Source organism: Corythoichthys intestinalis, chromosome 8 (genome assembly GCF_030265065.1).
Source record: "Corythoichthys intestinalis isolate RoL2023-P3 chromosome 8, ASM3026506v1, whole genome shotgun sequence".
NCBI classification, from domain to species: Eukaryota; Metazoa; Chordata; class Actinopteri; order Syngnathiformes; family Syngnathidae; genus Corythoichthys; species Corythoichthys intestinalis.
The window spans coordinates 32,917,496-32,932,483 of NC_080402.1; the positions used below are offsets into that span (position 1 = coordinate 32,917,496).

At 39.9% G+C, this 14,988-nt stretch overlaps 1 protein-coding gene across 3 annotated transcripts in view; it reads left to right on the forward strand.

The window, feature by feature from the left end:
- Positions 1–14,988, forward strand: part of LOC130920579 (myosin-9-like) — a 54,322-nt gene that overhangs the window by 35,543 nt on the left and 3,791 nt on the right. For all 3 annotated transcript variants that reach the window (XR_009064181.1, XM_057843893.1, XM_057843894.1), the window contains 12 exons: positions 767–938; positions 1,001–1,213; positions 6,879–7,023; positions 7,093–7,299; positions 7,375–7,479; positions 10,811–10,963; positions 11,039–11,287; positions 12,794–13,006; positions 13,088–13,300; positions 13,440–13,601; positions 13,772–13,900; positions 14,011–14,099. Coding sequence is in view for 2 of the 3 variants with exons in the window: in XM_057843893.1 (XP_057699876.1) it covers positions 767–938; positions 1,001–1,213; positions 6,879–7,023; positions 7,093–7,299; positions 7,375–7,479; positions 10,811–10,963; positions 11,039–11,287; positions 12,794–13,006; positions 13,088–13,300; positions 13,440–13,601; positions 13,772–13,900; positions 14,011–14,099 (2,050 nt within the window). In the remaining variant the exon portion in view is untranslated. The remainder of the gene's footprint in view (positions 1–766; positions 939–1,000; positions 1,214–6,878; positions 7,024–7,092; positions 7,300–7,374; positions 7,480–10,810; positions 10,964–11,038; positions 11,288–12,793; positions 13,007–13,087; positions 13,301–13,439; positions 13,602–13,771; positions 13,901–14,010; positions 14,100–14,988) is intronic.

The following is a 14,988-nucleotide window of genomic DNA, read 5'->3' on the forward strand; positions in this document are numbered from 1 at the left end:
GTTTGCTGCCTTTGACGGCAACAGACGTACAATCGATTTTGATTGGTGGTACAATCGCTGACAGCGCTCCCAGTCGAAATGAATTGGATATATGTTGTTGTTAATGGGTGTTCTTTTACAAATTACCACCACACAAACATACTAGAGCTTGTCCTGATTGGTCATTGTAAAGTCAGTGATTGCCGTGGAATCTACATACAATGGGAGGAAAATAACTAATGAACGCATCAACTGTTTTCTCTTTCGTTATTTCCAAAGCTGCAATTCAAATGAAATTTCATTAAAATAACGAGTTAGTGTGTTCAATACTAATAATTACTGAAATTTCCGGTGGTATGGTGCATTTCTTTGCTTTTCCTTGATTTGTTCAATACTTTTTCATGTGTTATTGCACTTAGTTTCATGTAATCATTATTTATGGACTCAAACGTTGTGATTTGTTTTCAAGTGTAGTTAACGTCTGATAGAAACTTTATTGTAATTGCAGCTTTGGAAATATCTGATGCGAAAACTGTAGACTCGTTCAATACTTTCGGTGTGATCAATGTTACCGGAGGGAAGGAATAGTCACATTCAATGGCAGCACAATAATACTGAGGGAAATGAGGTCTAAATCTTGGGCAATTAAACAAGGAAAATGACAGCTATTGATGGCACCGGTCCAGTGATGAAAACAAATGCTAGCGTGCTAACAGGGGGCACATCCCCTTAATGTGTGCCAGTGTGATTTCAAAGCTGTTATTTCAAAGTCCGTCTATGTCTTCAGATCGTCTAAGAAAGGAGGAGAAAATGCGTCAGGAGCTGGAGAAGAATCGTCGTAAACTTGAAGGTGACTCAACAGACCTCAATGACCAGATTTCAGAACTTCAAGCCCGCATTGCTGAACTTGAGGCTCAGCTAGCCAAGAAAGAGGAGGAGCTGCTGAATGCACTGGCAAAGTTGGTGTCTTTCGTTTGGCTCTTGTCAGTCTACCTCCGTGCTCACCTGCTCTTTGCCGCAGGATTGAAGAGGAAGCCGCCGCCAAGAATACTGCCCAGAAGAAGATTCGAGAACTGGAAGCTCAAATCTCTGAGCTGCAGGAGGATCTAGAGCTGGAGAGACAAGGGCGCAACAAAGCTGAGAAGCTGCGGAGGGATCTGGGCGAGGAGTTGGAAGCTCTCAAGACTGAGTTGGAGGACACGTTGGACTCTACTGCAGTACAGCAGGAGCTCAGGTAAAACACTACATTTGATTCATTAAACATTGGTATATTAAAGCGTTTTCTCAAGGATTAGTTGAGAACTGGGTTGCCACAGTTTTTATTTCATGAATATCTTCCAATCAACATGTCTTAGAATACTCATTCACTTTTTACAGGGAAACTTAACACCCCCCCCCCCCCCTTGTCCAGTAATGACATAAGTAACATCCTAGACAAACTGACAATTTGTGACAACCTTCTCTGTTGTGGAGTTGGTTGTCACTCATTTATTTACTTATGTATTCACTTATCGTATTTACTTATGTATACTCATTACTTATTAAATGGGATTTTCTTTTAAAAAATGACAATCTTTTGAATAAAATTGCAATGTTTATTTAATCATGATAAATGAGGAACATTAACAGGAATACATTATGTTAAACCTTAAATACCTGCAACATGAAGCAATTATCAGAGAATCCCAAAATTTGAAAAATGAGGTCCGAATGAAACCGTTTTTTCAAATTTGTAAAAAGAAAAGTCAAAATGAATAGGTGTAATATGCGCTCTGATATCTATAACCCTTGCTAAATCCTGTTTTTTTTTCTCATGGAACCTGCAGATGCATGTGTTGACTTGCATCCATCTTTTATTTTTAAAAAGAAATGTCAAAATTCTGAATTAGTCTCAAAATCATGAAATTTAGGTGTATCAAATGTGATACATTAGGCAATAAAGGATTAAACTGGAACAGATTTACAATGATGTTTCAACAAAACACATCCTTTATCATTTCGTTGTGTTAAAAAAAGAACCTATGTAGAAGTATTCAGCACAAAACTAAATTGAATCCAGAAGTGACCATCCACATCAGGTGGCAATTCAGTGCTTGAAAAATAGGTTCGGCACTCTCCAAATATGCAGAGTTGGTGTGCACTAGCCTGCACACTACACTGCACACTGTTGTTCTACTGACTTGAAATAGATTTTTTCTTAAATTTTTATTCTTTTTATTTGATGAACACAACGGGGACTTGTACTATATAATAAAAATTCTTTAAACTGTTGATGTAGACTTCCCACCCAAAGTTCCTACCAACCCAAACTCTTTCTGTTGACTAACAGCTAAACTAACTGTAAGCTAGCAAGATCATGTGAATCTAAACTATACATTTGTCCTCATGCTATTTAATGGTAACACGTTCATAATGAGAAACCTATTGGTAAAATGCCCATGAAAAGAATGGCGAAGACCTTACTTTTGAAACTTCAAAAAATTGGCTATAGGGAGTGGGACGTACTACATCATTGTTTGGACACGCCTCCATGCTAATAATATCCTTTACTTCTGGTCCGGCAGACTCAACGGGGATTGTAACGTGTGGTAGTGCTAAGCTAATTCCTTCGGTGTATTAGAAAGAAATTATGGGTGTGTATTGTTGTGTTACCGGGTGCAACAGCGTCTCCCACCCACGACAAAAAAGGGCAAGGAAAACTGGACTCACTTTTCACCGTTTTCCTGCATGGAGGACCAAATATCAGATCACGAAGGCACGACGGGTGGCTTGGCTCGCAGCGGTTCGTCGGAAAAGCATTTCTTTTTATCATATTTCTGCTGGAATGAGAGTGTGTTCCCGTCATCTCTACTCTTGTAAGTTGAACGATTTATCCACTGTTTTGGTTTCAGTACGTTTTTTTTTTTTTTTTTTTTTTTAACCGTTGTGTAACCTGTTGTGTTCCTAGGTAAACCTGCAACGAAATGTCAAGCGCACCACATCAGAGCGTTATGAGAGGTTGGAAAGGCGAAGAATGCACGCTGAAACTTCTGTTTTCTGTGCTCTTCCAAACATGAGCCCAAGTGTTGTGAAAAGTCAATAAAATGTGAATACAAAAACATGACTTGAACAAGTTCTTGACAAACTGTTAACTGCTTGTTGTTTACTTCAGCTCTTCATAATAAACAGGTGTAATAATTACAAAGTCAGGTGATTTAATTTTGTTATTCTATATGGAATATTCATTGACATTGTTTGGACAGTGTTGTAGACAAGAACTGGGACTGATAAGTTGCAATACATTTTATTTCAAGTAATGCAATTTCTCCAATACAATATTTGAATTGACAGTTTAAAATCTTTAAATTGGTGCAAACAAGGCCCACCCTCTGATGGGGGCAGCAAATATTATATAATAAATAAGTAAAATACAAATACAAGATTACAATAAACGTGTCTTTGTCAAAGCAGTTTAAAAAAACTATTTACTGGCCTCAGGTAAATTGCCAGACAGAATAAATATGTGCTTTAAAGTTCTTGCATTTCCATTTTAAGTATTGCAAGTTCTCCAACACAATATTTGAACTGACAGTTTAAAATCCTTTCAGTGCAAAATGGCCTACACTCTGACAGGGGGCAGCAAATATATAATACATAATATAATACATTATAAAAAGCTATATACTATATAAATACAAGATCACAACAAAACCTGTCTTTTTCAAAGCAGTTAAAAAATTCAGTGGCCTTAGGTAAATAAAGGTGTATAAATATGTACATTACAGTTCTTGCATTTCTATTTTAGGTATTGCAACTTTTCCAACACTATTTGAATTGACAGTCTAAAGTCTACATTAGTGCAAACAAGAATATATTACAAATAATAATAGAATATATACAATATTACAATGAAACGTGTCTTTGTCAAAGTGGTAAAAAAAAAAAAAAAAATCACTGGCCTTAGTTAAATAGCCAGGCAGAATAAATATGTGCATTTAAGTTCATTTAAGTTAAAAGCCCGCAGTCCATTGACAAGAATAGACCCAGATGACGTCTGCTGCAGGGGCTTGTTTGAGTCCGACACAAGACAAATGGAACAAATTTCTTTGGTCACCGTATGTCTTCTTGGATTATTTGACAATCGGGATGTGTTGTCAGCATTTCATATGCAGGTTTACCTAGGAACACAACAGGTTACACAACGGTTAAAAAAAAAAAAACGCAATGAAACCAAAACAGTGGATAAATCGTTCAACTTACAAGAGCAGAGATGACGGGAACACACTCGCATTCCAGCAGAAATATGATAAAAAGAAATGCTTTTCCGACGAACCGCTGCGACCCAAGCCATCCGTCGTGCCTTCGTGATCTGATATTTGGTCCTCCATGCAGGAAAACGGTGAAAAGTGAGTCCAGTTTTCCTTGCCCTTTTTTGTCGTGGGTGGGAGATGCTGTTGCACCCGGTAACACAACAATACACACCCATAATTTTTTTCTAATACATCGAAGGAATTAGCTTAGCACTACCACACGTTACAATCCCCGTTGAGTCTGCCGGACCGGAAGTAAAGGATATTATCAGCATGGAGGCATGTCCAAACAATGACGTAGTACGTCCCATTCCCTATTACCTCAAAGTGACTCAACATGTACCCTAATTTTCTGACTATAAGCCGCTACTTTTTCCCCCTCATTTTGAATCCTGCGGCTTATAGTCCAGTGCGGCTTATTTGTTGATTTGGGTTGATAGGTAACACTTTATTTGACAGCGGTGTCATAAGACTGCCATAAGACCATCATAATTATGGGCATTAATAAATGCATATTACAGATGTCATTAAGTGTCACCCGGGAAATTATATCACTAACTCCATTTATGTCCTGCTTGGATATTTTACATCCATTTAAAAGTGAGATAATTTGCCAGATGACACAAAATGACATCTGTCAAAAGCATTCATTAATGCAAATGACAGTGTCATGTCATAGGATGGTCTTATGACAGTCTTATAGCGCCACTGTCAATTAAAGTGTTACCAGATACCATAACTAGCAATTAATAAAACTGGAACAGTAACTGAAGGAATAATTAGCACTAGAGCTGAAACGAATACTCGAGCAACTCGAGTAACTAGAGTTTAAAAACTGATCAGAGTAATTTTATCCACCTCGAGGAATCGTTGAATTTTGCCAGCTCTAAGCATTACGTTTTGCTCAGACTACTTTTAATGCGGGACAACGCGCTAAAGTCACGTGCGTAGAGGAAGAAGCAAAAAAAAAAAAAAAAAAAAACCTTACCACAGCCGCTACAAAATACGCCGACGTTGCTAAAAACTACGCCCGCAGGATGCTAGTGTGGTAGCAGGTAGTGTCCGATGCGTCTGATAGATATCGCATGCATTTAGGACTAGATGCGAAATGACACTCGGCCGCGTCTGGGCAGCGTTAGTAAACAGCCGCCATCTTTAAGCAGTAGACTTCTCATGGCTAATAAATATAACGTTACTGTCACTCGCTCACGTAACGTTAGCCCTTCGGAGTGCTAGGTTTCTATTGATTATGACCGCTGTCGATGCGTGGCTAACGTGTCTTACGTACAGGCTTCATTTAATCTGTAAAAACACTGCGCTGTAGAATAATGAGGGTGTAAAATTAAAACATAATGAAGCTAACTGTCAGTTTTAGCTCAGTAGTCATTGCTGAATAAAACACCAAGTAGCACTGGTCCCTAATGTGCTCCAATACAGCAGGTATCATATATTTATTTTGAACACTGCAAAAACTCAAAATCCTATCAGTACTTAAGTTTTAAGTTAGTCTAAACTTTAACTAGAACTTAAAAATAGCTTGACACAAATGGAAATTAAATTGAAACACGTAGGGAAAAACACATAGCTTTCAAGTGATGTGTGTTATCAAGCGTAATTACATTTTTAGGTAAGAATTTTTTTTTTTTTTTTTTTTTTATAAGATCTAGAAGTTTTTTGAGTGAAAACAGTGATTTTTTTTTTTTTTTTCTTCTAGTCACATCTTAGATGCAATTGTTGGCTGTTTTCAACAATGTACAACGAAAATAAAGACATTGATTGACTGAAAATGGTTCAGTGTTGGATTAAATGTCTTTTTTTCTCAAGTATGTTTATAATTGCTCTTTACCAAAAAAAAAAAAAAATGCTTTATCCGGTTACTCGATTAATCAATAGAATTTTCAGTCGATTACTCGATTACTAAAATATTTGATAGCTACAGCCCTAATTAACACGTAACATTAATTTTGATTATTTACATCTGTGGCGCTGCAGTGCATGCTAGGAGGCATGTTGGACGAAAGCAGTGTTGATAGCAGGTGGCAGCAGAGGTTGTATGTCACCCCCAAGGGAGCAGTAATGTCCAAATGAAGCTTTTTGAAGCAATGAAGCTTTGCAGTCAATTGGTTCATGAAGTCCCATGAAGCTTTGAACCAATTGACTGCAAAGCTTCATGAAGTCCCATGAAGCTTTGAACCAATTGACTGCAAAGCTTCATGAAGTCCCATGAAGCTTTGAACCAATTGACTGCAAAGCTTCATGGGGGTTCATTTGGTCTAATGATGCCACTATCAAAAAAAGTGTTACCTATTAATACTTTTTGGTGTCAATATCTCTTAATACAGTGAGGACAGCTGCGGCTTATCTATGTACAAATGCTGTTTTCGTGTCAAATTTGTGAGGTAGCAGCCATGATCAGGTGCGCCTTATAGTCCGAAACTTACGGTATATATATATATATATTTTTGTACAATTTCAAGAATTAAAAACGCACCATTCTCTGGTAGTTTTTATAGAAAGTGTGACAACAAGTGTCATTCTCCTCTACACTACAACTCCATCAGGCTATTGAAAACAATTTTTCTGATTGTTAATTGTCCTCCATTCTTCCAGGTCCAAACGTGAGACGGAGGTTGCACAACTCAAGAAGACTTTAGAGGACGAGGCCAAGGCCAACGAGCAGCTGATGGCCGACATGAGACAGAAACACAACCAGGCTTTTGACGAGCTCAATGAGCAGCTTGAACAAGCCAAACGGGTAATGAGCGAAACATTTCTGGCTTTTCAATGACAGGATGAGGTGTTGAACCTCGGCTGTGTACTACAGAACAAGATGTCGGTGGAGAAATCAAAGCAGGCACTAGAGAGCGAGTGGAACGAGGTGCAGATCGAGCTGAAGACCCTGACGCAAAGCAAATCCGATTCCGAGCACCGTCGGAAGAAGGCAGAAGCCCAAGTTCAGGAGCTTCAGGTCAAATTTGGTGACAGTGAGCGGCAGAGGCAGGAAATGGCTGACAAGATGGCCAAAATGCAGGTACGTACATATTGCAAGTGACTGCAATTGTTCAGAAAAGACGTATGTTCACGCTGTGGCTTTCCATGCATTTAGTCTGAGCTGGACAATGTCAACAGCCTACTGACTGAAGCAGAGGGCAAGAATATCAAATCCAGCAAAGACCTTTCTTCAACAGAGTCTCAGCTGCAGGATACACAGGTAATAATAAAACATTTTATTTGAGGGCACCTTTCTGGCACTCAAGGTACCGTACAATCATTTAAAACAGGGGTCCCCAACCTTTTTTGCACCAAGGACCGGTGTGATTTGGGTCTTTTTTTCACGGACCAGTGTTCTGTCAAATTTTGCACCCTTATAAAAAATTTGCTCCCAAAGCTTTTGTGGCGGTGAAAAAAGCCCTCTTTTATATTCAGTTGGACTATCCAACGGTGCTAAAAAACTATTTACATCATAAACATACATGTGCAACACGAAAATGGCGTAAATTAATGCTTAACGACACGACAAAGTCGTTAAGTGAGAGAGCTGCGTGCAGCTGTTGTGTGCAGCTAACATGGCAAGCGTAAGTTACCGGTAATATTCCTTTCTTTAATATAAGTTTGTAGTGTGTACTTTGGTATTGCTGCATTCGCGGTCATTTTTAACGTTACGCGCATGCCAAATGTGCGGCAGAAAAATACAGCAAATATAAAATAACATTTGTTTTTAGCCCCGTCGTGTTAAGTGCAAGGAAAGTACAACTCACCCGCTGAATCAGTGGGAGGCCTGAGCTTGTTTCGTTGAGACGAGATGGTCCCAAGATGGGAGAGTGAGAGAAGCCCGCTTCATAAAGATGCGATGTTGGAAATTGAAGCACAGTTTTCAGTACTCTCATAGCGATGTCAGGATATTCCAAAATGACTTTAATCCAGAACCCCGGTACAGTTGTTGTCTCAAATGTACGTTTAAGGTCGCTGTGATCTGCGATCTCTACAAGCTGATATTCCTGTTGCACAGACGTGCTCGAATCACTCGGTTTATTCACATATGGGTCATGAATCCACTCCTTCGCAGTTCGTTGGTCTTTAGTGATTGGGAAGTAGCATAGATTTTGTTTTCTTCGAGGTTATAGGCTCATCTTCTGGCTCGACAGGTTCCCTTTTCCCCGTAAAAAATCCATCCAAAGACGTCTGTTTTTCAGTCATTCTAGTGTGGGGGCTAATTATTTCCGGAAACAAATGTGATGGGTGACGACCTACGTTATTATCGAGGCCAAGCGCAGATAGATATACAAAACAAGATGTACTGCTAACAGTCCAATCGATGCATTTCCATGACAACCTCCTATACTGTAGTTGTATATCTAGAGTAGACAGGGATATTGGTGTGTTAAGCGGCACAGGCCAAAGTCGATCGGCCAGTATGCAGTCTTTGATAAATTCTGTGCGGCCCGGTACCAAATGCGCCACGGACCGGTCGTTGGGGACCCCTGATATAAAACATTTAAAAATATTAAAAGTGAGAAAATTAAAGTAGAGAATGTTTAAAGCAATTTTAAAATACTAAGAGATATAAGGGCATTAGAAATGAGTGTTTATTATGAATTTTGAGTTTGGATTGAAAAAAAAAAAAAAAAAAAGGAGAATCTGTGTTCCTGAGGTCGGGTAGGAGTGAATTCCAAAGCCGGGGAGCCGAGCGGCTAAACGCTCTGCTCCCAATGGTGCTGAGGTGAGCAGGAGGGACAGACAGTTGTATGAAGGAGGAGGATCTAAGGGCACAGGAGGGAGTTGTAACATGAATGAGGTCGGACAGGTATGGAGGGGCGAGGTTGTGGATAGTCTTGAATGTGAGGAGGAGGACTTTGAACCGTATTCGAAAATGGACCGGGAGCCAATGTAGGAGGACTGAGGGGGACGGGTTATGATGCGGACAGCTGAATTCTGGACCAGTTGGAGTTTATGGAGAGTTTTTTGAGGGAGGCCGAAGACTAGAGAGTTGCAGTAGTCCAGGCGGGAAGTGCCAAAGCTGTGAACCAGAATTGCAGCAGAATGTGGGGTGAGGGAAGGACGGAGGCAATTAATGGTGCGCAGGTGAAAGTGGGCAATCCGGGTAATGTTATTGATGTGCGAGTGCAAACTCATGTCATTTTTTATGGCATATCATGAAGTAGTCCAATATGTAGCAGAATAGAAAAGTTTTTGGTGAAGGGGGCAGAAATCATTTGTTAGCAATATTTTTTTAAAGTGCAGTGCCACAAAGCAGAACATTTATTTTTAAAGTTTTTTTTTTTTTTTTTTAAATTGACTTTTGTTGGTAGCAAAAAAAAAAAACATCAAAGATGTGACGTAAAAGTTTAAAACACGAAATTGATGTGACAAGTTTTTATTTTTAATATCGCACTGAAAAGTATTTTACGATATAATATTTGCAAAAGACAGAATGGGTTGTTGGTGCTGGACTGTTGAGTCTAACATGGTGAGCAGCTAACTGCTAGCTTGCTGAAATAAACAACAATCGAATTAAGTCACCAATTCCCTTGTCGTCAGTTGCATTGACAATGGAAACTGACTCATCTGTGGCAGTGGCACCCATAAATCAATAGCATATCAAATGTTCAGGTCAATTCCACTTTCCTAAATGTTTAACATTGCCTACCTGTATCTGCTCTCACTTGAGTGAGCAATCGGTGCAACTGCAAAATCGAAGACAAATCTCCTGCTGGAGACTGCGGTAGACTAGTCACCTAAATTCCAGACTGTCCTGCTTAAAACCGTACGCATGTCCACCCTGATCCAAACAGCTGTGGCGGTCTGTGCATTTTATAAATGGGCTGTTACTCATTACTCTTAAAATGTTCTAGAACTGGACAAGTGTGTAAAAATCAAATATATATTTTTAATATCACCTAAAGAACAGGAAGGTACGACTCCAATGAAAGCTGGGCGAAGGGAGGTGGAAGTTTCAAAAATTATTTTCATGAGTAAAGTTAGGTTAAAAATCGTTTTGTCCAATATCTTAGACTTTGTAATGCTGACTTCATCTGATGCGTAAAAGTTGGAAGTTTCTTGAACTGTGCTAGTGCTTTGACTGATCAAAGTTAGTTGAGGAACAAAAGAATGATGTTGCAATGATGTCATGTTGTTGCCTGAAAGCACTTACTATTGATCCTTGTACAATTCACATGCCGCGATTTGGTATCAGCACAAATATGTCCATTTCAAGATTCAAAGTTTTCCCGCTTAGGGGGCCACTGGTTTCACACAAAGAACACAATATCAACATAAGAAATGTTTACATGGTATTTATTTTAAGTTTTCTGCAAGAAATTGGTACCTGACCTTTGGGACACAAATATCCTGATGCAAGACATAACTTGTCTTTTGATTGACATTTGTTTAGATGAGATTTTTCGACGAGCAACACATGCCTGAGGGAATGATAGAACATGTAACATTCCGAAAATTAAGGTTTATAGAATTTGCAATGTATGCAAGAAGGTTTTCTGATTTTTGTTTTCCTTCTTCTTTCCCTTCACTCACTTGGCTTGTAGGAGCTGCTTCAAGAAGAGACTCGTCAGAAGCTTAACTTATCAACACGCTTACGGCAGCAGGAGGAGGAGCAAAGCAACCTACGCGAGATGCTGGAGGAAGAGGAGGAGGCCAAGAGGAACATGGAAAAGCAGGTCTCCTCGCTTCAAGTCCAGGTTAGCGTCACTGACACAGACTTTGTTCTTTTAATCCACGAGCCACATTTCATTCCTTACCTCGGCGCCTCTCAGTTGAGTGACATGAAGAAGAAGTTGGATCAGGAGCTGGCAAACGTGGAAAGCGCGGAGGAGGCTCGCAAGCGTGTCCAGCGTGACGCCGACTCGTTTCAGCAGCAGCTGGAAGAGAAGACGGCCGCCTACGACAAACTCGAGAAAACCAAAACCCGTTTGCAGCGGGAGCTGGAAGACCTCCTGGTGGATCAGGACAACCTGAGACAGGTGGTCTCCAACCTGGAAAGGAAGCAGAAGAAGTTTGACCAGGTATCACAGACGCTAACAATAAACCTCATTTTTATCGAACCCAAAAATTCAGTGGCTGAGATTTTTTGGCAGAAATGTCCAGAAAGCTTTTTCCACAGAAATAACTACCAGAGGTGGGTAGTAACGTGTTACATTTGCTCCGTTACATTTACTTACACTAGTCGTTACATTTTTCCTCTTTATTCGAAATACAGTATTAGATTTTACCTTTTTTTTGCCAGGGACCCCAACAGTGGCTCAACAAATTTCACCATCAATGTTGCAACAATAATCACGACTCCATTATACCAATCAGACTCAAGCTTGCAGTTCTATGATTACGCTGGTCTGTGCAATCACGTGGCGTCTTTAAAGCACTGTAAAAATGAAGTATTTCGCATAGAGCGTCGCTGTTAACATGATTTAAAAACGCAGATTTTAATCTCTCTCCCATTTTTTATTTGGCACCGATTGAGCAAGAAAACCGGAGATATGATCCTTTGAGTTTTATAGTAGGAAATATGTTCTCCACTAGAAGGCACTCATGTTCTTTGGACGAATAATGCTTAATTTCTGTAGGTTTTTTTACTCTTGCCAGAATTCAATGGGGTTTTTTGTATTTCTTTGGCCTACTGTGGTTATGTGATATCTTATGAACTTGCTGAGGAAAAACAATACCATTGTTTAAATTAAAAAAAACATCTTAAGCAGTTACAATGTTAGTCTTATTAGTATTCTTTTCACCAATTACTTTTTTACTTTAGCACATTTTTTGGACCACAACTTTTACTTGGGTAATATTATTTTGAAGTATTGCAACTCTTACTTGAGTAAATTTTTTGGCTACCCTACCCACCTCTGATAACAACGTAGTACCGAAACTGAAAGTTCCTTTGGTTTAAGCAAAAACCTTGGCAGCGTGCACTTCTCGATTGCACTCGAGCGGTGAAGGAGGATGTGTTGACTCGCTGCAGGTGTTACAGGTCCTACAGTGGAGCGGCACCCTCAACATTCATAATTCCACCTTTTAGATCTTCTCCCTTCTTGCCCCTTTTGAGTGGCTAAAAACGGGCATACTAGGTTGTCTTTCCAGTTTAGGAAACTTTTATTTCGCTCTTATTTGGACGTGTGGCAAGCTCTTTTCTCACAGTGACTGCATGGGGTGTGTTGCATTCATAGGCCGTTCTGAGAAAAGGAGTTTCAAATGGATTCCTCTAGTTACCATCCGGAAACAAAAATCAAAGTGACAGATCACCAAAATAAAGTACGAAAAAGTCTGCAACCCGCAGCTCCTAAAAATGAGAAACTTATGTAAATCGAATTTTAATAGGTTTGTTACTGAATATAATTCTAAATTTGAACATAAGCTCGTGATTTACCTACCTAGAAGCCTAGTTCAAATAGATTGTATATTATCAGTGACAAACTACTATACGTAAATTCATAGCAGAGGAATGAATAGAGCCACATGATATCAATTGTCAGTGGCACTGAAAGAACTAAACGCCTCCATTACTCTCCAATTAGATGCTGGCTGAGGAGAAGACAATCTCCACGAAGTACGCCGAGGAGCGTGACAAGGCTGAAGCTGACGCCAGGGAGAAGGACACACGGGCGCTTACGCTGGCCCGCGAACTGGAGACCATGAGCGAACTGAAGGATGAGTTGGATCGGGGCAACAAGTTGCTCAAAGCAGAGATGAATGACTTGGTCTCTTCCAAGGATGATGTGGGCAAAAGTGTAAGGGGAAAACCCTACGGAAATGCAGGAGGAGAATGTTTTGTGTGAAACGTTGTGACTGGAATCCTTCATCTTGTACAGGTTCACGAGCTGGAGCGGTCCAAGCGTGCCATGGAGCAGCAACTGGAAGAGATGAGGCTTCAGTTGGAGGAGCTAGAGGATGAGCTGCAGTCCACTGAGGACGCCAAGCTGCGTCTGGAGGTCAACATGCAGGCCATGAAAGCCCAATTTGAGCGGGACCTGCAAGCCAGAGATGAGCAGGGCGAGGAAAGGAGGAAGCAGCTGGTCAAGCAGGTGACTAAAGTCACGCAAAATAATACACATTTTAGGTTGGACAGGCTTCAAATCAAGCCACATGAAAATTATTGTTTGGTACTTAGCCAATAAAATGTATGTAGTAATTAAATCCAGGATGTTAATTCTCTGCCTTCAGGTTTGTGGGATGGAAGTGGAGCTGGAGGATGAACGTAGGCAGCGCTCTCAGGCACTGTCCTCCAAGAAGAAGATGGAGATGGACCTGGCTGATCTTGCAAACCAGATCGATGTCCTCAGCAAGAGCCGGGATGAGGCTAACAAACAGCTCAAGAGGCTGCAGGCAAGTCCTCATCTCATACTGCCATTAATAGCAATATACTTCCAATCCATTTGGACCGGGTGTTTGCCGGGCCCTCCCAGTTCGAATGGTTTGGATGTCTTCCTGTCAAAGGCAACCAATGAGTTGAAAGCTCATTGCACGTCTTGTAATCTTGTGTATATCCAACAAAGACCCAGATGAAAGAGCAACTGCGAGAGCTCGAGGACGTGCGCATGGCCAGAGATGAATCGGTCAGTGTGGCAAAGGAGATTGAGAGGAAGCTGAAGGGCATGGAAGCAGATGCCCTGCGCTACCAGGAGGTGGGGAAAATCCATGTTTATTATCACTATTCAGAGCCAAGCAATATGACTTTTTCTATGTATTTTTAAAATTGTAAATACTTGGTTACGGTGTCTTGTGATCCCGACAGGATCTAGCCACTGCTGAGAGACTCAAGAGACAAATCCAGATGGAGAGAGATGAGCTACAGGAGGAGATTAACAACGGCAACACTAAAAAGTACATTCTTTCAAAATGAAAAAAACTTGCGGAAAGTGGAGGGGAAAAAAAAAAAAGCCCAACTCAAATTTTCAAGTTTTTGTCTGCAACTTGTTTTTGAGTCTTTGCAACTCATTTTATCTAGTTAAAGTTAGGTCAATAAAATGGGTTGTGCTCACTTGAATTACCAAGTTTCAGAGCAAAACTTGAAATTTTAAGTTGTTCAAAATTAACCCAGCCACACTTAGGTCAAAAGAGTGCACTGGCAACCGCTTATTTATTAGCCAGGTTTTTCTTTTGGCATCAGGCTACTTTCAAAGTACTTGCAAATAGGCATGTGCAGGTTATATATTATGACTGTATGATAAGCGTGATACTATGAAACTGCGTTACCAAAATATTACAGTATCACGGTATTGCAATTACAGCTCTAAAATGTGTTTGAGATATCTGGGTTAAAAAAAAAAAATCCATTGAGCAGTATTTTTATTTTTCAAAACATAGTAGCAAATGGGAACATAAGTATAATGTTAAGTTTAAATTAATTAAAAAAAAAAAACTGAAATATTCTAAATAAAATTAAAATAAATGCAGTCCTTCAGGTGAGCAGAATACCCACAGCTCAACATTATTACCATCAGAACAAAAATAATTGAATTATTTTCCATAAAAAGCATGTGTCTTTGACTCGTATCATGTTTACATTATACACACACTTTCTCAACTCAGACAGTTGCCAATTTTCTATAAATGCGAAATCATATTGGAGGTATTGCCTCCTCTGCAGCCACCCTCCGCAAACATGCTTTGCATGTCTGTTGGCTCTCCTCCTCTAAGCCGCGGCCGTCTAACTTTTTTGTAGCTGAAGTATTACATATACCAGTGATTTTCGTTTTCTTTTATGAGGGGA